This window comes from Daldinia vernicosa (genome assembly GCF_022497035.1).
Source record: "Daldinia vernicosa strain CBS 139.73 unplaced genomic scaffold F5Y00scaffold_21, whole genome shotgun sequence".
In the NCBI taxonomy this organism is placed as follows: domain Eukaryota; kingdom Fungi; phylum Ascomycota; class Sordariomycetes; order Xylariales; family Hypoxylaceae; genus Daldinia; species Daldinia vernicosa.
In genome coordinates this window covers 64306-85451 of record NW_025953937.1, presented here as the reverse complement: position 1 = coordinate 85451, position 21146 = coordinate 64306, and the positions used below count along the sequence as shown (strand labels likewise).

At 45.8% G+C, this 21146-nt stretch overlaps 8 protein-coding genes across 8 annotated transcripts; 4 read left to right on the top strand and 4 right to left on the bottom strand.

Moving 5' to 3' along the window:
* Positions 1–1095: 1095 nt before the first annotated feature.
* F5Y00DRAFT_261679 (ATP-dependent DNA helicase) lies at positions 1096–3419 on the top strand (the record flags this gene model as incomplete). The annotated part of the gene is made up of 3 exons (XM_048011249.1): positions 1096–1410; positions 1471–3285; positions 3357–3419. 3 exons carry the CDS (start codon positions 1096–1098, stop codon positions 3417–3419), a joined length of 2193 nt encoding a protein of 730 aa, XP_047865137.1.
* A 693-nt stretch (positions 3420–4112) lies between these two features.
* Positions 4113–4782, top strand: F5Y00DRAFT_261678 (uncharacterized protein; the record flags this gene model as incomplete). The annotated part of the gene is made up of 2 exons (XM_048011248.1): positions 4113–4543; positions 4659–4782. The coding sequence occupies 2 exons, from the start codon at positions 4113–4115 to the stop codon at positions 4780–4782; spliced, it is 555 nt and encodes a 184-aa protein (XP_047865136.1).
* Positions 4578–6236, bottom strand: F5Y00DRAFT_235908 (uncharacterized protein). The gene is made up of 2 exons (XM_048007649.1): positions 5944–6236; positions 4578–5865 (listed from the first exon to the last, which is right to left on the bottom strand). The coding sequence occupies exons 1-2, from the start codon at positions 6178–6180 to the stop codon at positions 4990–4992; spliced, it is 1113 nt and encodes a 370-aa protein (XP_047865135.1). The 5' UTR covers positions 6181–6236; the 3' UTR covers positions 4578–4989.
* A 1899-nt stretch (positions 6237–8135) lies between these two features.
* F5Y00DRAFT_235906 (glutathione S-transferase) lies at positions 8136–9220 on the top strand. Its single transcript, XM_048007648.1, has 2 exons — positions 8136–8550; positions 8622–9220. Exons 1-2 carry the CDS (start codon positions 8259–8261, stop codon positions 9029–9031), a joined length of 702 nt encoding a protein of 233 aa, XP_047865134.1. The 5' UTR covers positions 8136–8258; the 3' UTR covers positions 9032–9220.
* Positions 9221–9371: 151 nt separating this feature from the next.
* On the top strand, positions 9372–11320 carry F5Y00DRAFT_235904 (NAD(P)-binding protein). Its single transcript, XM_048007647.1, has 2 exons — positions 9372–10831; positions 10886–11320. The coding sequence occupies exons 1-2, from the start codon at positions 9918–9920 to the stop codon at positions 11004–11006; spliced, it is 1035 nt and encodes a 344-aa protein (XP_047865133.1). The 5' UTR covers positions 9372–9917; the 3' UTR covers positions 11007–11320.
* Positions 11321–11406: 86 nt separating this feature from the next.
* On the bottom strand, positions 11407–13385 carry F5Y00DRAFT_261674 (sugar transporter-like protein; the record flags this gene model as incomplete). The annotated part of the gene is made up of 6 exons (XM_048011247.1): positions 11407–11616; positions 11702–12109; positions 12175–12764; positions 12829–12932; positions 12989–13144; positions 13210–13385. The coding sequence occupies 6 exons, from the start codon at positions 13383–13385 to the stop codon at positions 11407–11409; spliced, it is 1644 nt and encodes a 547-aa protein (XP_047865132.1).
* Positions 13386–15225: 1840 nt separating this feature from the next.
* F5Y00DRAFT_68245 (P-loop containing nucleoside triphosphate hydrolase protein) lies at positions 15226–19349 on the bottom strand. Its single transcript, XM_048014010.1, has 8 exons — positions 18848–19349; positions 18595–18786; positions 18295–18525; positions 17751–18179; positions 17103–17629; positions 15879–16992; positions 15694–15816; positions 15226–15616 (listed from the first exon to the last, which is right to left on the bottom strand). The coding sequence occupies exons 2-8, from the start codon at positions 18758–18760 to the stop codon at positions 15417–15419; spliced, it is 2790 nt and encodes a 929-aa protein (XP_047865131.1). The 5' UTR covers positions 18761–18786; positions 18848–19349; the 3' UTR covers positions 15226–15416.
* A 480-nt stretch (positions 19350–19829) lies between these two features.
* On the bottom strand, positions 19830–21126 carry F5Y00DRAFT_68227 (acid phosphatase/Vanadium-dependent haloperoxidase). Its single transcript, XM_048014009.1, has 2 exons — positions 20883–21126; positions 19830–20811 (listed from the first exon to the last, which is right to left on the bottom strand). The coding sequence occupies exons 1-2, from the start codon at positions 20946–20948 to the stop codon at positions 19960–19962; spliced, it is 918 nt and encodes a 305-aa protein (XP_047865130.1). The 5' UTR covers positions 20949–21126; the 3' UTR covers positions 19830–19959.
* Between the last annotated feature and the right edge of the window lie 20 nt (positions 21127–21146).

Sequence of the window (21146 nt, the reverse complement as noted above, 5' to 3'; positions counted from 1 at the left end):
TGAAGTACGTTCGCTTTCAAACGTGCTACGGACCGCTCCAACCAACCGATAATTTAACGGGGAGTTGCCAATAGACATTAAAACGTTGCTATCGGACGTTTAAACGTTGCGTGCCGAGATCGTGACCTTACGAAACGATCTAAAAGCATTTCGGAAGGAATTTGTGGAATATAAAAAGGCTGTTAGAGGTGACTTAGGGTGTAATCCACGTCACCTAGGCGATAAGGCACGATAAGGGCCGTAATGTGTGCTATATAACAGGTACATAGGGCCTGCAAGGCCACTAGACTTAGAATAATCAACGCACTTTTCAACCGATTGACCAGTCTACAAAGGCCAATAAAACAGCTAGTTAATAAGAGCTAAACACACACGACAGGTTACTCGTCAAGAAGATCATTCGCGGGAGGAGGAAACGGAGGAAGATACGGGGAATCGTACGGCTTTCCACCTTTAGGTTAGTTAGGTAGTTAGTGGTAAAGTAATTAGAACGTTAAGGATAACTCTAAGGGGAAAAAGGAGTAATGTAGATCCCTAGCAACAGTGACTCAAGCACTCATTATAATGAGGCAGTTACTGCCCGTATCTACGCATAGATAAACAATAGCTAGATCCTAATCCTTGTAATCTTAATCTGAATAATAAAAAACAACGATGTCACCAATTTAGGGAATCACCTAACTACCTGATACCATTAGTCCTAAGGTCACTACCCACCAGGTAAGATGTTATGTAAGGCAGCTGTATGTAAGGTACCTTCCTCATAACATTTCATATGGTAAGGATGTACCTGCCCAGCTGATGTACCTAGATTAAACTTAAAGCATGGGCCATCACCAATTACGTACCTTCCTAAGGAAGGTCAAACAGACCAGGTACGGGTGGGCAGTTGGCCGTTTCTCAAGAAACGTAACTGCAATCAATTCAAACGCGGCTATATTTATCAAAGGTGCCTACCGAACAATATCAACAGTCCAGTCAACAGTCCGGTGTTGCATACATCTACACGGATTCCACTACAGCACTCGTTCTACTATTCTGGCGAGCTGTACAAAACCACAACCACAATCACGGCAACATCATCATATATCCACCATGTCGGACTATGATTCCGGAGATGACCTATTGGGTGACATAGACGCGGACAACTTGGTTACAGGAATCAAGCGCAGGCGCTCTCTTGATGACGAGCAGGATCACCAAGTTCGATTAGCGAAACAACCCAAGGTGCAGGATACGACACGCCCCGGCATAGAATTCTTAGGAGAAACCGCAAAGGCGATCCTAAAGGAAAAGTTCGGTCATGAAGACTTTCGCCACGAGCAGTTCTCTGCTATTATATCCATTTTACAACAAGAGAATGTACTCGTCGTCTTTCCTACGGGCGCCGGCAAATCGCTCTGCTATCAAGTTGAGTTATTCCTTCTCGGTTAAGATTAACACGCTGACATTTGCTTGCTTCCCTCCAAGATACCCGCAATTGCCTTTGAAAAGATAGATGCTGTGGATAGTAGCAAAGCTCGCAACGAGCCGGGCATAACTATCGTTGTCTCCCCTCTGATTGCTCTCATGAAGGATCAAGTGGACACCCTACTACGTAAAGGTATTGCTGCTGCTTGTCTGGACTCTACCAAAACCTACGAACAGCAGCAACAGATAAAGGCTGGCATCAGAGAGGGCCGGCTGAAACTACTTTACTGCGCGCCCGAGAGACTCAATAACGAGGGCTTCGTCGAGAGTATGAAGCATGTTCCTGGAGGTATTCGGCTGGTCGCCGTCGATGAGGCTCATTGCATCTCAGAATGGGGACACTCTTTTCGTCCGGACTATCTCAAGGTGGCCCGCTTTGTCCAAGAAATCAACGCCGAAAGGGTCATCTGTCTCACGGCTACAGCAACACCTCGAGTCGTTGATGATGTCGCAAGGGCATTCGACATTAAGAAATCCAATGTATTTCGCACTTCTCCTTACAGGCCTAATCTACACTTGCTAGCCGAATACACGGAAACGAAGCTGGACAAGTACCCAAAGATGTTCCATTTCTTGCGAAAACATCCCGGGCCCACTCTCGTCTATGTGACTCTCCAGAAGCAAGCTGAATTGCTTGCGGATGACCTAGCCAAGCAAGGCTTTAACGCAGTTGCATTTCATGCCGGCCTCAAGGCAGAAACAAAGGCGAAAATCCAAGACGACTTTATGGCCGATAGTATACCCATAGTTGTCGCTACAATTGCCTTCGGCATGGGCATTGACAAGGCCAACATACGAAATGTTATTCATTTCGATCTCTCTAGCACGGTAGAAGAATATTCGCAGCAGATCGGGCGCGCGGGAAGAGATGGGAAAACAAGCCATTGCATGTTTTACATCTGTCACGATGACTTTTACCTAAGAGAGAACTTTGCTCGAGGTGACCTGCCATCACGACAATCACTACGTCGGTTGCTAGAAGACATATTTCACCGAGAAGTTGATCGCACGCAGGAGGGCGACGTTATCAGACTCAATCAGACAGCTTTAGGTAGAGACTACGACATCCGAGCGGGTCCTCTAGCCATCTTGCTAGCGACACTAGAGCTTCGGTTTGGCCTGATCAGATCAATTACTCCAGAATATACTTCATACAAGTTCGAGGCAATGCAGAGGTATCATTACACCGCTAAAGGGGACTCTTCTCCCGAGGGCAGAGCCATCTACAAGCACGCCATCAAGGCTAAGTACGGTAAGCTATACGATGTCAATGTAACTGATATCGTAAAGTCAACTGGACTACTCCGTACCGACGTGGTAAGGAAGCTCGAAGAGTATAACGACAGTGGAATCATCATGCTCAAAAAGAGCGGTGTTGAAAACAAGTTCAAAATTCTTAAGACTCTTCCTCGCACCCCAGAAGAAATCAAAGCCATCACCGACAAGCTCTATGTCGATATGGAAACTCGAGAAGAGGATGCGTTGCGACGAACGCAGCAAGTAGCCGATCTAATCACAGGCGACAAATGCTTCGCTCTAGCTCTAGCTGAGCATTTCGGGATGGGATTACCTGACGGGAAAACGAAATGTGGACATTGCTCTCGCTGTCTAACAGGGAGACGCATCATATTACCTCCGAAGCCAACCCCGCCTGTCGACATTGCTGGCATTCTAAGGATTCTTAAAGGCTGCCATGTACGGGACGATCCGAGATTTTTAGCGCGCGTCGCTTTCGGGATCAAAAGCCCTCGGGTCATGCAGCTCAAACTCCACCAGAAATCCATATTTATGTCGTTGGCAGACCATGATTTCAAGGTGCGTTGTCGGATCTGATCTATTGTCCAGGTTAAGTGAGTACCTAATCGAGCTAACAATTCATAACCTAGTCCTTGTTGAGAGAGTTCACTCGAGCATGCGAGGCGGCGGGGTTTAAGTCAGAAGACAGTTGAAGTCTACGATGTCCGTTTGCTTGTTGAGAAAAGAAAGAAAGAAAGAAGGAGTAGGCGTCAGGGCGCATAGGATACAGGTTGATGAGGTCTCACTCATTAATGTAGATGTCTTGGTTTTTTTTTCTAATCAGGGACCAGCTGATCGATCTAGGTTACCTAGATCTAGAAGAGGCTCTAGGGAAAACGTCAAAGTACGTCTTCATACCTGTCTGCATGCAGGGGTTCGCTTGTTATATGTAGCAAGATAGGCAATCCATGTCGAGTATTGTCGGTTTGCACCAAGACCACGTCAAGACTACGTTCCTTTATTGTGAGTACACGCGTCGTATTGCCCTTTATCTGGTACCGGTACCATCAAGTCAGCCAATCAAACAGGCACCATTGGCCATATAAGGAATGCTACATAGTGTTACCTCCAACGCGAGTACCCGTTGTGGATAAACCCAAGATAATGTCACGTCGACCGGGATATCCGACTCCGCTGCATATCATGGCAAGCACTTGGACACTAGGATCTTAGTTGTAGAATAGGAAGGACGGGGAGGGCACTAGATGGTAAGATCATAAGAAGGGTGATTTTATCCGGGCTCAGGAGTCGGTAACATGATAAAACTACCAATAGACCCGTACTTTTGGAGGGGATGTCGGATAGATTCGCCATACTTCGATTCTTCTTAGAAACACGAATTGAAAATGCCTCGCTCATGCTATCTCCTTCTGGTGCTACTGTTTGCGCATTCGTTCGTCCAAGCAGGGTCCAGCCAGGAATCATCATCCTCCAAAACGGCACAGTCTTGTACTGAAGCATCGACAACGACATTTTCCCTTAAAGGTGCCATTTACGTGAGGGTCGAAACATCCCCATATGCCATTGATGCATTTCCCAATTCGACGCAGCTTGCGTTCGAGGTGATTAACAATGCCAACGGTGTCTCGACCGGCTGCAGCCTCCAGAATGTCGAACACGACAACGTGTGGCCGGACCTTAGCAATTATTGGTTTAAATGTTTAGACCGAAACTACGAGATAGATGGGTCTGAGTACCCTATAAGCACCGGCGCAAACTTCCTTTGGGACGATAGCTGGAAATTAAGAGTAAACCAGACCTGGAACTGCGATGACCGGTACGCTTGTTTCTGCGCTCCTTTCGCCTGTACCCTTTTCCATATCTTACTACTGCAGGCTGTCAGTGATAGTTGCATGACATGGAAACCGCTAAGTACCTCCTAATTAATCTAGAAATGTTGTGAGACAAGTTGCTACCGCGACACTTACGCCGGACTGCAAAGAGACTTCTTCCCCTCAGCAGTATATAAAGAATTGCGATATCTCTGATACCGAGGTCCCGGCAACGAATCAGTAACGAGCTTCATTAATCGATGTTGCTATTGTACTTCAAATCGTGAAGATTCCCGTGTATAAGCCTATTCAAATACATAATGCCAATTGTACATTTTCCGTTTTGCTACCGATTCCGTTCCATATCCATTGATACAATCGTGAGATTATAAACAAAAAAGAAGACGCTCACAAGCTACCAAAAATATAAGAGGAAGGAGAAGGGCGAGCCCTAGGGAGCACCTAGCCTCGCTAGGGTTGACCAAAAGACGCCAAATTTATATCCATTTTGCCCGATGCGACTTTTAACCACGAAGCTGGCCTGCTTAGCTGCATCGGCTATTAACCAGGCTACGCCGCTGTACGTTCCGTACACTCCTATAAGCGCTACGAAAACCCAGAAGAGTATCTTTATTTTCCTCCATGTTCCCTCCGAGTCGAACGGCCGCGGAGGTGCCGGGCCCTGGTGTCCGGCCCGGGCCGAGGTTCTATACGTGTATGTCGGGTTATTGTTTGAATAGCTACCTGGATAGCTGCCTGAATAGCTGGGATATGAACTGCGAGAATACGTGTACGATGATTGTCCAAGGAGCGGCTCTCGTTCGCTCCGAGCAACAGTACGAACGTACTGAGGTGGATTCGTATTCGCGGTCGGTACATAGTGGGCGCGGGGCGGGCTCACTGCAGCGCTTTCCAAGCGTCTCTGAGCAGACACGTACTCGCCATAGCTACCGCTACGCTCCCGAGTAATAGGCACGGCTTGGCTGTACCCCCATACACGACTAGGAGAAGAGATTGTATTCAAGGAGAGACGAGGAGCCGGAGGTGTGAATTTGGCGTACTGGATTAGTTCATGGTAAGACTTTCGGGACAGAATATACTCAGGTCCTCGACGCTCGTAAGGCCGTAAGGACGCGATTTGAATGCGGTACTGCGTCTTCGTCTTGACGTAAGAATTTTTCCGCAGCATGAGCGTCACATCCTCGAGACTGAGGAGCATCCCATTGTCTGGATGCGGGCGGCTTGGCCGGATAGGGATGTGTTCAAGCCTAAGGTTTTGATCATGCTTAAAGCGAGTCGTGAGTTCTTTTCCCTTTAGTGACGTGATCTGAATTTCGGTCGTTAGAATGCAGTAGTCACGTAGATAGCACCGAAATTACAGGACTCGTATATCAAGAGGACATACCATGAGATATACCACATTTCCATCTTCTGCCTGTGGCGAGAGGATCACCACTGGATGGTTGCATCGGTCTACCTCTATGTCGGACCCGCAGCCCTCTCGTAGCTCAGGCTTAGGCGGTAACCATAGTATACAGCCTGCTAGCTGCTGATGTGGCCGTGGCGTGGTGACCTCACGGGGCTCGCGTGATCCTCTACGAACTGAAGTTGCCGCTACCGACGATGCTGTCACGCCGGGCATTTATACCGTAGAGTTGCCGGGTCAAGCCAGCTCCCGGACGGTAATTCATAGATAAGTAGTTGTAGGTGGTGCTTTTCGGCTGCAGTAACTAGGGAAGCTCCATGTTCTTTTAACTCATAAAGGTAGGCGGGGTGATGTGGTATTTTGGGGATCGAGGATTCAGCCTGGGCACCTATGAGGAGTGAACGCGAGGACCTCGTCTGGCATGCGGTGCGACCAATCTCGGCGGCCCTCTGACCTCCAATACGTTGGATTTACACGCACAGCCACGTGTTGCCAACCATATAGAGGGCAGCGGGGAATTAGAACGAAGCAGAGCCTCGCGCGAAACCGGCAGCCATTTATATCGAAACTTTTCTTTACTTGGCGACATATTAAGAAAACACAACTTGGTGTATTACTATTAGAGTTGTAAATTACCATAAACAGAAGTGAAATACATTTAGAAAGCTAACCTGGCCTTCATTTACTCATCTACCCCTATTATTGGTATGTGCTCTCGATTTACATACACTGTTATTTCTAAACTACGATTATCGGCGATTCAATATTAATACGAATCGCATTCTCATTGTTTTTTTTAAGCCGATCATAGGTTATTACCTAGGTACCTAGGTAATAACTTCATCTTAAAATATTCTATTTCGATATGAAGTTATAGGCTTAAGAGATGCGTACGTCTATATTTAAAGTGGATTATAAGTAGACGTATATAAATACCTCTTATACAGTGTACTTGAAATAATGTAAGGCTGCTTAAGTTAGTGGTATTGCGTTCTTTAATCACATAGAATTGATCAAGTATCCTTTCAAAGATGGAATATTTAGTTCATACCGTCAGCTAGATTTTATTTTTTATGCCTAAGGTTTACCTTAGGATGTTGTGTTGAATGCGAGTAAAAATTTCCTATTTGGGACACATGCCTTACTACCTTACAGATAATTTTCTTGCCTTATAAAGCAGTAAATATAAATAGAATAAAATTATGCCTCTGTTTAAGGCTTCTTTATTATTTAGGTTTTAAGGGTATTAAGAGTATTGTCCAGCCGTATAATAGTAGTAAATTCGGAAGTGTAGGTAGATAAGGTCCAGTCCATATTATACGTACGTATAGATTAGGGAGAAAAGGGGGGGGAGGAAAAGGACATAATGCAGCAATAAACCTTTTTATATTTAATAATGCATAACGGTAAGATCGAGATAGATACGGTTTCGAGGGAGATACGCATTTATATACTTGTGCGGGACGGATTATCATCCCAATAAGGGGTGTCCTCTAATTTAATAGGAGCTAGGTTGCTAATATAATAATAATAATTATAAAAATAATAAAAATAGTATAAAACATGGTGCGGTGTAAACCTTAGGCTTTTATGTTACCTGGAGGGTAACCTCTAGTTCAAGAACGTTTAAGCATACTCGGAAACGAATCATCCCACTATGGATCGTTTTTACAATCTATGAGCGACTTGAGTTCCCATTGGTTTATGAAGATACCAGATTAAATCAAGAATATGATTTATTAGTTAGTCTCGTATTTAGCTGTTGTAATTGTAATTATGTTGGTAGCGGCCGTTGTGAATTATACTTATCTAGTCAAAGGTTTGGTTTGGACGAACGTCGACATACTAAAACCCTGTTAAATTCTCCGCTCTCTTTAAAAAGAATTGATATACAGATATGACTGGCTACCTCTTTTGGAACAAGACCTGATGTTAAAATGGTACATAGCCCGGTGGGTATTATACATATGCATTCATTACCCTGCGAGATCTTCGAGGCTAGCTTGTCTAAGATAGTACCACCCGCGCCACCAACGCGCTTCTAAGACTGTTCCATAGATGCCGATTACGATAGAGGCTTTATTTCTTAGTCAATCGATCGGCTAGATTCGGGGTTACGTACCTATATAAGAGGAGCCTACCGGTTTTAAGGACCGACTAATTACCAATCTCCCCCTCTCATGACTTATTAACGTAATGATGTTGGGAGGTTTAGTGTCACTTATATAATATCTTATTTACTATTTTGCTATTACTAGCTCAAGTACACTTGACCTATCGCGGTCTCTATCAAAATGACTCTCATAGTTCACCATCTCGGCGTTTCGCAATCGGATAGAGTCGTCTGGCTCTGCGAAGAGCTTGGCATCGACTACGAACTTAAGAAATACGATCGATCACCTATTTGGGCCCCACCAGAGTACAAGGCCCTGCACCCCATCGGGTCGGCTCCTGTGATCGAAGACGGGAGCATCAAACTAGCCGAGTCTGGCGCTTGTATTGAGTACATATTGCAGACTCGGGGAAATGGGAAGCTCGTCGCCACGCCGGGACAAAAAGACTTTGCCGAGTATTTATACTGGTTTCGTAAGATAATTGCTATGTCCTATGTGTAGGAAAACTACCACCTATGTACTTGCGGCTGACGATGGGTCTAGATTTCGCGAATGGTACCTTACAGCCTGCGCTATTATTGACTTTGTCACTATCCCGGACAGGGCTAGGAGAGGATAACGAGATCGTAAAACGAAGTGAAGCTAGGCGGAAGCAGGTTCTTGGGTTTATGGATCAGCGTCTATCAGAAGTACCCTGGCTCGCGGGCGAGGAGTTCACTGCGGCTGATATCATGAACGTGACTAGCCTTACGACGATGCGTTGCTTCATAAAGTACGATCTTACTGATTATCCAAACATCCTAGCCTACCTTAAGCGTGTAGCTGCACGAGATAGGTATAGGTATGCAATGCAGAAGGGAGATCCGGATCTCAACATCGACGAATTGACTGCAGCGCCTCCCCCGCCTCTACAGAAGGCTGTTGCCGCAGTGTTTCAAGCGCATGGGCGCTGAGCTGGACAATAGAGCCTAACCTAGACATGGAAGTGTTGGCTTCTTAAGATATCTCCTCTCCTGTGATGGCAAGAGTCGAACCACGAGGCGTGTGGTAGTCAATGACCTCCCCTTCTTATACATAGTAACCTAGATTCTCGTATTCTTGTAGAGCTTAGCTTGTTTATATGACAAATTGTAAATTTCAAATAAGTAACCACCTCCTAGGTACCTGGTGTATGTATGTAAGTCCCCCTCGGAGCGTCGGGGACCTACTATCTCCCGAAGCGCGAGGTTGCCTCAAAAAGCAGTAGTTATTATTTACATATTGATATTTTATGAAAAGAAAAAAATAAATTATGGTTCGTCTGATTGAATAAACTAGTTGTCTCTTTAGAGCATAGGTACCTAAGTTAAACTATGTCAGAGACGGGTTTAAGACGTCGGTCCCGAATGACGTTATGTCCCGGGATTCATTGTTTAGCTGCAGGAAGTTTCGGTGTCTGACATGTCGATAATTCCGCCCATACACAAGTATTTCGAGATACACCAGGCTTACAAGTTGAAGTGCTTGATGACGAAACTGTTTGTCCAATCCCGTTCATCTGTGTCGTCGTGGGCCAATCCTGAAGTAGTTTTGAATGACACATTTAGGGATATATCTTTAGAACGATACCAATACAGGAAATAATAATCTGAGACTCTGGGATTCAACGGTCTCCGGAAGACCGACTCTCCCGCTTAGTCGCGTCATGCAAGCAAGCCACTTGTGCTCTAGAGGACCGTAGAAGCGTAACCCTAAGGATGGACGACAACGGTTGTATAGGACTATATGTCTATTTATCTGAGCTCGATGGCCGCGGGACTTATACATCTTATACACTAGAGTCTCATCTATAATTCAACTATGTCTCAACATCTCGAGAATGAAGCTACGTTCGAGGGTCACTTCATTGGGTTTCTCTATCGTCAATGGCTAATCCACCGGAAACCAGTCCCCAAGGGAACAGCCATCTCGGGTCAAACGGCCATCGTGACCGGCTCTAACTCTGGTCTCGGGTTTGAAGCTGCGCGACAGCTACTCCAGCTCGGTCTTGCACACCTCGTCATGGGCGTGAGATCACAAGCACGCGGTAACGCGGCTGCAGAAAAGCTCCGGGAAGAGTTCCCAGAATCAACCATCTCGGTCTGGCTTGTCGATATGGAGTCGTACGATTCTATCACGGCGTTTGCAAAGAAGTGTGAGACACTTCCGCGCATCGATATCGCCATATTAAACGCTGGCTTACGATGCGATAATTTCACAGTCGTCGAGGCTACGGGCCACGAGAAGACCTTCCAGGTAAACTACCTTTCAACCATCCTGCTTGCAATCCTACTGCTACCGGTTCTTAAGTCAAAGAAAATGTCGCCGAGTAGTTCATTACCTCCTCGACTTTCAATCGTCACGTCAGATACTTCATACTGGGCGGATCCGCTCGACGCGGGACCCGTGCTGCCCCAGTTTGACATTCCCGAGGAGTTCAAGACGATGCGGTCTTACCCGAGGAGTAAATTGTTGCAACTATTTTTTATCTCTAAGCTAGGGGAGCACATCAAAGCCGACGACGTCATTGTCAACGCATCCAATCCGGGTTTCTGTAGAAACACACAATTCGGAGACGGAGCCGTGAAATCTTTTATATCTGCACTGACATTCTGGATCTTCCAAAACATAAACGGAAGGACGGTAGAGAATGGCGCCAGCGCCGTAGTCGACGGTGTCGTCACGAAGGGTAAAGAGAGTCACGGGAGCTACGTCAGCGATTGGAGTATCAGGCCGTATGTGTAAACAACACTGTCATGCCATGAAGACATTTTGACTAACTGAACTAGGTATCCTAAGGTCGTATACACAAAAGACGGGCAGGAAATAAGAGAAAGGATATGGGAAGAGACATTGGAAGAACTTAATTTTGCTGGTGCTTCTCGGATCATTGAAGATATGAAGCGCTGAATTAAAAGGGGGGCAGAGTATTATTCTGTATAGCGAGCGTATCTTGTCTTATAAAACGATGTTTACCAATGTTATCTTAGGAACACAGGTATCGATACCATTTGGACGAAACTAGGGTCGAGCTACATGAAGGAGAGTAGCACTATGGTATATTGTATTAGTTGCTAGCCTCAACAAGTTATTAAGGTGGCAAATACAGAACGATAGTGTATGCTAAGTACGAAGCATGAAGCATTATTGTAAGCTCCTTTTCCTCAAATTATAATGTTGTATATACCAGGTCCACCCTCCAATTTCCCTTTCTCTCCTTTTTGGGTATCTCCAGGATCACTGCGCTATGATCATCATTCATTAAATCGTCAACGCCTCGGCCATAATAATAAAACCAAAGACTACTAGATTAAACACCTCCCTTTCCTCTCGACGACATGGCACTCGAATCGATGCTTTGTTCTCGCCCAATCTCATTCATTTCCTTCTCAACTTGTCGAATATCGATATTGGCGACTGCGTCTGCGCCGTCGAAGATCCATGCGATCTCTTCTAGCGTAGGTCCTTTCGTCTCGACGTAAAAGAAATAAACGAAAGCCAGTTCGCAGAAGTCCCAGAGCTACGCAAGAATCATATATCAGTAAAGGATCTAGTCAATATAAACAGGAAGATATGTGTATTAGACAATGGGGACATGAACTTACAGTATAGAAAAGCATAAAGTTCCAGTGCTTTGGGAACTTATTCCAGGCGATCTTGTTGGTCTGATTACTCAACGCGAGGATAGCCTGCACCGTAATATTCATGACCATCATTCCCTTAGCGCGTAGCTTAAAGGGTAAGACTTCGAGCGCATAGGCTATTAATAGGCCCGAGAAGCCGATATCGTAGAATATGCCGAACAACCATATAAATACCAGCTGCGCGTACCCAGAAGCGGCGTTGGTCATATTTGAATTCTCGTAAATAGCACCACAGATGGTCCAGCTCACGAACGAGACTACCATGCCCGACGTGGAAATTAAGAATAGCGGCCGTCGCCCGAACCTGTCGACATTCAAGGCAGCTAGTATTGTCACTATGAGGTCAAGAATTGTCTTGCCACCGCTTAACTAGAGGGGAGTGTCAGCACGCAAGAATGAGCATCGGAATATAACCTTGAGATAATGTTCCTTACAGCAAGCTTCTGATCTTGGACCCTGATTCCAGCCCCCTCGTAGACGGTGTCCATATAATTAGAAAATAGCGCGTTTCCGCTATACTGAGAGATGACGCCTAGGGAGATGAGGATGGCTAACCGCCATAGGTTACCCTTGGTGCGTAAGAAGTCGAGATAACCGGCAGCGCGGGCGACTTGCTTCTCCATTCGCATCGTCTCTTTAATCTCGCGGAACTCAAACTGGACTAGAACATCATTCTTATCGCCGCCAGCGTGATATTTAGCTAAGATATCAAGCGCCTCTTCATGCCGGTCCTTCGCCATGAGATACCGCGGCGATTCTGGGATCCAGTAGATGAAAATAATTTGGATCAACGAGGGCAGGATTTGGATCAGGGTTATGGACCTCCAACTCCAATCGTTACGGATCTGTGCGGTGCCCCAACCGACCCAGGCAACCAGAAGAGCGCCTAGATTCCATAAACAGTTGTAGACGGCAGTGACAGGTCCACGATGCTGAGGATGACATATCTCGGTGAGTAGTAAGGGAGAGGCCATTTGAGATAAACTGTTACCGAAGCCGAGAATCAAGCGACCGGCAATGAACACTGGATCATATGTTAATAGGTTCATGTTCATGTCGGTTGGCAACTTCTCTATGTTCACACTTACTCTCGTATCCATTACAAAACGCAGATATACAACCTCCTATTATCATGAAGGCACATCCAATAGCTATCGACGCCTTCCGGCCCCAATTGTCGGCAACATATGGCCTAAGGCATATGTTAATATCTCGTATTAGAGTCAGACACGTGGTGGAGGGCCATACGTGAGGAAGAAACTTAAGATACTCCCGATGTTGAACATATTTACGAGGAGTCCTAACCAGCTGTCGGCTACCTCCTGAGGATTATCGGGCCCGACCTGCGTCTTTGGAAAATATTGTTTCCATCGGTCAATCTGTTGAGACGTATTGACTAACATTCTGTGTGTAAGTTGTCAGCCAGACATCCGCCGAAACACTACTTCGGTATTCTCTCGTTGCCTTACCCATCGTATCCAGTAGTCGCTGAGGCTATCATTAAAACACACGCCCACGCATAAAGCTTTCGGAGATGTGGTTCCTTTGTCCAATATACATATTCGAATACGGGACCTTCCCTACGCGCTAACTGCTCGTGTTCCTCTTCATGACCCTTGGCCGCAGGTTGGCGAGGGCGAACCATTCTGATTCCTTTAAATTCGCGTTCTCATGCGTAGGTTATCGACATACGGTATCGTTTGGGTTCGTGCTTCAACCTCAAAGGGCAAGTAGAAGTCTAGGCTAGGTAGTTATTAGAGAAGAGACGCACGTACGGCACGGGGAAGGATATGATGTTATTCAAGGACTCTCTATCTACATGGAGAGGCCGGGGTTGGTAATTAAAAGCATAACAAAACAGCGCCCGTCCGTGTCCTTGGTGAAAGAAGACATATAGATCAGCATGAAAATCAACCCTTGCCATCCTACCCTAGCCCTGCCGTTATGTCGTTACTGTTACGATGGCTAATGCATGTTACGATAATGCGGGGATAATATAGAGAGGATCGCAGAGGGTAGCAGTTAGGGAGGACCTTCGACCAGGATCCGACAAACTAGCGGCCTATCAAACCGACAGCCCGGCTACCATCTAGTCGTGATACTCGCCTCCCCATGCCCGAAAAGAAGAGTCTTATGGCATATTTTGAGGCTCCGAGTTGACGTTTTCGGGAAGCATGCAGTAGTCAGTTGATGCGGAGTTTACTTTCGATTTTCCTACCCCAACTAGTTATACGGCGGTTGCTTGTGATTTAAGACTCAAGTCTATTTGCAAGATGGAGAAACGACGTATAGGCGTTTGTTACCTTTACCTCAACCTGGTCTAATGCTTTGAATACTGTGCTTCTAGTGCGTTTATCCTTTTTATTTGATTTTCACTGGTATTATATACAAAGACATCTACTATCTTAAGGACCTAGGTAGATATTGCAAATCCGCCGCCATTGGTCGTTAAACACATGACAACCAAAGCGAATGACCCAATAGGTGGCATAGGAGAAATCAGCATACATGTACATAGCAGCAAAGGACCCGCTTCCCCAGGTTGTGTGTTATGCGCGACAGCGATGACCCAAGATGGAACATGAACGACAAGCTAGAACAATGAGTAACAGCCCTGGACCAATCTCATTGCCTCTCCCTCCGGCAGGTCGTTCGATCGTCGTTGAATAACACCCTACCTATCCGGGTTTGAGGGAATGCAAAGCCCTGCTCAAGCTGTCCAGATTTAGAAGAGAGCGTCGAACGTAAGGGACGCTTCAACTACATAGCATAACATGGAAGCTTCGGCAATATAACTTCCACCGCATATGTGCGGGTCGAGAACCTAGTCATAAGCTCAACTGCTATTGGACGTATGGTCTGTCTTTCCGGCGCAGTGTCATAGGCAGCCATAGGTAAGAACAGTTGGCGGTGGGCCAGAAAAGGCCCGGCTGGTTATTTGGCAAAAGTCGGAATGAAACATAGGAGGTAGGTAACGAGTCTTCCTAAGGGGGAGGCTTGGCAACGGAACAAGGAACCCAAAATATTCTGGCCAACCAGACTGCATTATTTACATCTTTTTATGTAAGGTAATTCCTAAAGAAGAGAGAAGTCTACTGCTTTGCTTGGGTATTTTTATTATTTATTATTGCTATTACTTTCACCACGTGTTATAACTCTGCCCTTCTCAGTTTAGTTCAATTCGATTTAGAGATGGCCTATTAGTAGTTGTCGCCTATTATATGTTGCGACTGACACCAAGGACAACCCTTGGGAAGGACAAACGGTAAGTGAAATTCGACGAGAGCCAGCGTAAAAAAAAGGACACGAGTCCAAGCTGAACTACTGTCGATGACATATGTCTAAGAAACTTGGTGGGAGTGCTAAGTTTGGTTTGCCAGCATTTCATTCCTTTTATCAGTTTCATTGTCAGGCTTCTAGAATCAATGCACACTGGCAAGCAAGCTATCCTGGGAAATCCTATATAGTTACAATTGGCTATTCTTAAAAACCTGTCAGTATCCATCCAGTCGCAGAACTGTGAACCAGCATCAGTCGTACATTTTGCGAAATAGATCTTGACCATAATCAGAAAGCAAAGACAATAGCGAGCGGACTGACGAGATCTCCGTTAGCATAAAACGCAAGTTGACAAACTGCTTCCCCTAATTGTAAGCCGTCCATGTCTAATCCACCACTATACAACATCGTCCATCTCGCTGTCCGAGTTGATGGAATTTACGTATGTGGGCCTAAGACTGGTATCGTTGGAAGACCTCTCGAGGTTATTAATGCTATGCATAGCCCTCACCAACTTATCCATTTCTCCTTTAAGTTGTTCCCGCCTTTTGGCGGTGTTCGCGTCTTCCTCCATTAACCTCTCGTAAAGACCGGGCTCTGCCAATTGGTGAACTATTGTTAGCATTGTTTACCGACTTCATTTTCTAGATCTATCTATGGGTAGATTATCTTACCAGATTGGCTGAAGATATAGAATTTGTCATTTAAGAACTCATCGAGCTGGCTTTCTCGATATGTGCGGAAGAGGTTGGAATTGACATTCATCGTCACACCCTCTACAAACCGCGCTGCGGCCACTATTCATATAATATGATTAGCAAGAACAATCAAGTCGGAATTGCCACTGGGAAGATCGTACTCATGTAATATCCACGAACAAAGCCAGCCACCTCAATTTCGGTATCGTAGGGGTCTTTCCCAGCTTTTTGGAGGTTGGTATCAAGCATCTTCCGTTCCTTGGCCTTTTCATCCTCCGACATCTTTTCCAACTTTTGAACCTGGTAATTCCAGTCGATCAAAGTCAAGGCCTTTAGACGTAGGATGCTTCGCATGCGTGTAAGTATTTCCATCTCCTGTGCTTTATAACGATGGAACGCATCGTCGTTCATCATGTAAAGCTGATACGTTTCGGATCCGAATATTTCTTCTAGGCGTGCCCTTTGGCTAGCAACTGTCTTGTCAATAAATTCACTTAAATACTTCCTGCAGTCCTTGAAGATTAAGCGGCTGCGCAGCGACTCTAGGGAGCTTTCCAGGGCGGCATTAGCCGTCTTCTTTAGCAGCTCCGCTGTCTTGCTGATATAGGTTTCTAGTGGTGCTTCCCACTTCCTAACCGCTTTCAAGCATAAATTCTCGCGAACTTCGTCGGGGACTAAGTCTCGCGGCATGCCAGGTCGTTTCTTTGATAGAATCTCGCTCCGGATATCCTTAATGTCCATTCCAAATCGACCAAGATTAGAATACTTGGCGAATGGGTCCGACACACCCGTCCCTGGACCTCCAACGACGGATGATGTGCGTGATATTCCCATCGGGATGTCTTCATTCTTTACAGGAGTGCTGGCATTTTCTTGGCGCTGTCGCCTGCTGGGGGTTGTGGTGTTTCGTATAGTTGAATCATTAGGCCTCAGCCTATGTGGTGTCGGTGTGGTAGGTTCTGAACCATCTCCAGAAATGTCGATTGTCTGACGTTCCGAATCTTTGACCGTGCATGTCGGCTTTATTCTAAATATACATTCTTGAAATTGGCTGTTTAATGCATTCCATTCAGAAGAAAATGCAGTATTCTTCATGGCGGTTTTCATCTGCTGAAGGAAATCAAATAGACTCTTCTTCACCTCGTATTCTACGTTGGGAGGAAGTTCGGGCAGGGCGGCCAATTCGCTCTCGACAACCTTGAGACGGGTGAAGACCGTATTCTTAATCGATGGAAGACTCTCAGTAAAAGCTTCCCCAAGCTTAGAGGACAGGTACTATGATAAACCACCAGTTAGCTCCTCCAATACTCAAGCAGCTCGTAAGATTCACCGGGGGTATAGTAGTAGCTGGGCAAACTGAAAGCATTACGAGTGCGGCCACTTACCCTTAGTAGGACCTCGACACCACAGCGGTCTTTGAATTCTGCGAATTCAGTAGGCCATTGAATACCGCTAATTTCGCGATTAAAGAAGAGTTCCTCCCATTTTGCTGCGTTCTCCAGAGCTTGATCCGGCGGACGCGATGTGGCAAAGAACCCATGCCCAACCAGTTGCTTGTCATTTTGGAACATAGATAACCAGTTGGAAATGTTCTGAGGAGGGAGTTGGTCCGCCTTTGTCATAACACCGATTGTTCGGCCAGTCGCTTTGGCCCTGCGGATGATACTTAAAGAAATGGAATTTTCCACATCAACATTCATCGGAAGAGCCCACATAATAATTGCCCTGGGTCGTTTGATATAGTCAAGTGTCAAATTCTCGACGACTTTCACCACGTACATATCCTCTTCTTTTTCTGGGGATTGGAAGACGCCAGGCAGGTCGTAGAAACTTAGATCTGGAAGCCCAGGTCCTCTCATCTCCAAGGCTACGATGTTCGGAGAGAATTGGGCATCTGTCTCTCGAGCCGCAACTAGAGAATTGGTTAGCTAAAACGTAATCGTAGAGTTGAAAACGGAAACTCGGGATGCAAGGGCGTCGTTTAGTAAGAACTATTTTGAATCGCCTATAACATGAAGCGGCCATTAACTCACCATCGAGGGGTGTTTCTTTAGCAAAAGCACCTTCACCGGGGACGAAAATCTCAAAGTTACGATTGTGATTTAGTATTGCAATCTGAGCCCAGCGGAGAACCTCTTCAATCTCGGAGGGATTAAAGATAGTCTTGAACGGTTTGATATCCCGGTGGTTGCTCTTAACCCAGGGAGGGAACGGCTTTGCCGCTGTAACATCTGATAGCTCCGGTTTACGATCAGGGTGTGGCTGGAAATCATAATCCTGTTGTAGAGAGACGGTGCATGACCAATGATCGGTCTTGCTACTGATCAAGCGAATATGAAGAGGGCAGCGTGTGCACACGCCAGCACTCCTCGGGAGGTTTATACGAGCTAGACCTGACATCAGGCTGGACTTGCCGGACGACTGGTCGCCAACAAGAACAAGCTCAGGAAGGGGGACGACATCTAGAAGTACATAGGTAGTTAGCAAGTACGCCTCAGCTATGAGTGGGCTATTGCTTGGGGGTATTTCCAGCAACGCAACGTAGGCTGCTAGAGCCCTAGAGGGAATACTACTTACGAGACACGCCGAGAGTCTGAAGGTCTCCTAATGTATCGTTACAAGCCTTCTGTCTGAGTCCAATATCGGCAAAGGTCGGATGCGAAAAACTCTGCTGGAGAAAGCTGGCATCGGCATTCTGTGATACTGGAGAGCCTTGCTGGCCGCCTCTGAGGCTGTCCGGCCGGTACCTCATTTCCATGAAGATAGGCTCTGTTTCGTCATCCCTTCGCGGGCGTGTTTCGGCACTAGCTATATGGCGAGGAATATTTAGTAATAATGAAGGGGATCGAATAGGTAGGGGAGGGAATAATTACTCACGGGCATGAGAGCGATTGAACGTTCGGGCCGTGGAATGAAAACTCTCACTAGGAGGAACCTTCCGCTTGAGAGGATTTGGAGAGGGCGGGCCCATGGTCCCTGATCTCATACTTGGCACCGGTGAGCCACCACGTTCGTGCTTGACGCCGCCATTATGTCGCGGCATTCTAGACCACGGTTTGAAATATCACCCTATAGAAGGTAGTTTAATAAACAAGTGTAATTTATATGGTAGAATCAGGAGAGGCTATACCTCTAAGTGGTGATTATATCGTTGTGATTATTAGAAGCCGCAGCTGAACAAATATAAAACGGAACACAATAGTATACTATCTAACACCCAAGGTAGTAACGAGTTGAGTTACTGAATCTGGAAACCTGGGGTAGGAATAGATGCGGTTGCCAAGAATCGGTGATCCTGAAAATAGTGTAAGCTCTGGGAGCGTCCACTTTTACCAAGTTACTAAAAGTGATAAATGGGATGATGATTTAGATATTGGAGAGAAAAGGAGAGGGAATGATAAACTTGTGTTGGTGATAGTGAGAAGGAGAAGGAATGGAGAAAGTGCGCGAAGAAAAGAAAGAGAGAATTCACACTTTAATCGAATAGATGTATCAGTTATGAAGTTGACTTCAGGCTACCTCCTTGAGATAATGGACGTTGTTAGGGCAACCCGCCTAAACAAGGCTAAGCACTAACAGACACTATCTAAGTACCGAGTATCGACTAGAAATTGTTCACGCGTAAAAAAGGCGACAGATTTTGGGGGGTGGGGTTGCATGGTGGCTGGTACATATAGTGGGGTTATTATACAACTGATAAATATCTACGTATAGGAAATTCCCTGATTGACGCATCAGGGAGGGAGATAGGGGGAAATTAAAAGCGATGAAAAATAAAAAAAATTAATAAAATATAAATAATAAAATAAAGAAAAAGCGAATAGGAATCCGTAATATCAAAGGAAGCTACCTAGGTATCTATAGAACACTTTTTACGAACAAGAAAAGAGGAAGCTACGGTTGGGATATCATAGAGGCTACCCGTATCCTGGCTACCAGCTCTACCCTCAGGGCCTACTTATTCTATATACATGTTAAATAAATACACTATCTCACATCCTAGAGACCAACCTACAGATTAACCTCTAGGCCAAGACGGACTATAAATCATCCAGATCCTCTTCGGGGGCCCGATTACAAGGAGATAAATATAACCATACGGCATCCAACTGAACCCTGCGTAGATGCCACTCTACGAATAGTAGAAAATATATCGAACAATAGTTTGGACATATCACAATATATGCACTCCGTAAAATTTAATTCGGTGTCTCCGCGATTCGATTATCTAATAAACATATGTTAGCTAGGATTTTCTATCAAGTTAGCCATCTCATACCCGGCATTTCTTCCTATGATTAACCCGCCTTCTTCTTCATCTCGGATTCTCCTCCAGCCTTCCCTATCTTCGATCTCGGTACCAGGCGCCGGGTACGGCTCGTCGCACTCACGGCTGCTCAGACGCGGCCAGTACCTTCGGTAACTGAAAAATCCGACTGTAAACCCCAGTACTGATCCTACACAGACGTCGTATACGTCGTGGCGATAGTCCTGGCAGCGACTGATGGCAATCATAGCCGCACCAACCAGGGGCGCAAGGCAAACCAACGAACGACCAAGATCCTTCCTATCGCGGAATATCCTCAATTGGCCGGCTAGAAAGCAAGCCAGGTACCCGAGACCGCTAAAGGAGAAGCTGGAGTGTCCTGAGGGGAAAGAACGCCAGCCATCGTGGAGGGTATGGTGATCTGTCTCGGTACATACATCGATAGTCACCAAGACGTTAAGTTTAGTGCTAGCGATAGGCTTGCATCTGGCGATTAGGTCCGGCCTGGGGCGGCCAACGGTGTTCTTTACAATGTCGGTAAGGAACGAGCTGAGGATGAGGGCGATGGCAAGGCCGAGAATAGTGCTGTGATGTTTGTGGAACGAGGCTCGGGTTAAACTATTGTATAGCAGCAGAAATCCGAGAGGGACGAACAGAGCGTAAACAAAGTTTAACCAGACTGGAACCCGCTCGACTTCGGCGTGAGGGAATGAAATATTTAGGTTATTGATATAGAACATGCGATGGAAAGGTTCGACGAAAAATTGAATCAAGAGGTAGGCTGTCAACAGGCCAGCGAATCCTACATAGTCGGGAGCATATGAATGCTTGAGAATTAGTTAGAATTACTCTAGAGTCTGATGGGTTAAGTACGAAGAAATAAAAAGGATCACCATACAGTCCAAAACTTAGCTACTGATCCTAAGATCCCTCCTTGCTGGAAAGAGTCGTTCCGCGGCGTCATAGTTGCAATAGCTGCAAGTCACCGTCCCCGTATAGATTTAAAAATACTCCACAACATAACAGATTAGGAAATGGTAAATAACTTTGTATTGGTATGTACCTTATAAGGCGTTAAGAAAGGATGAAAGTTGGAGGTCGCGTGCCTGATTTAGGGTATGAGATCAGAAGATTAGATGACGATTAGCGCATTCGAGATTTA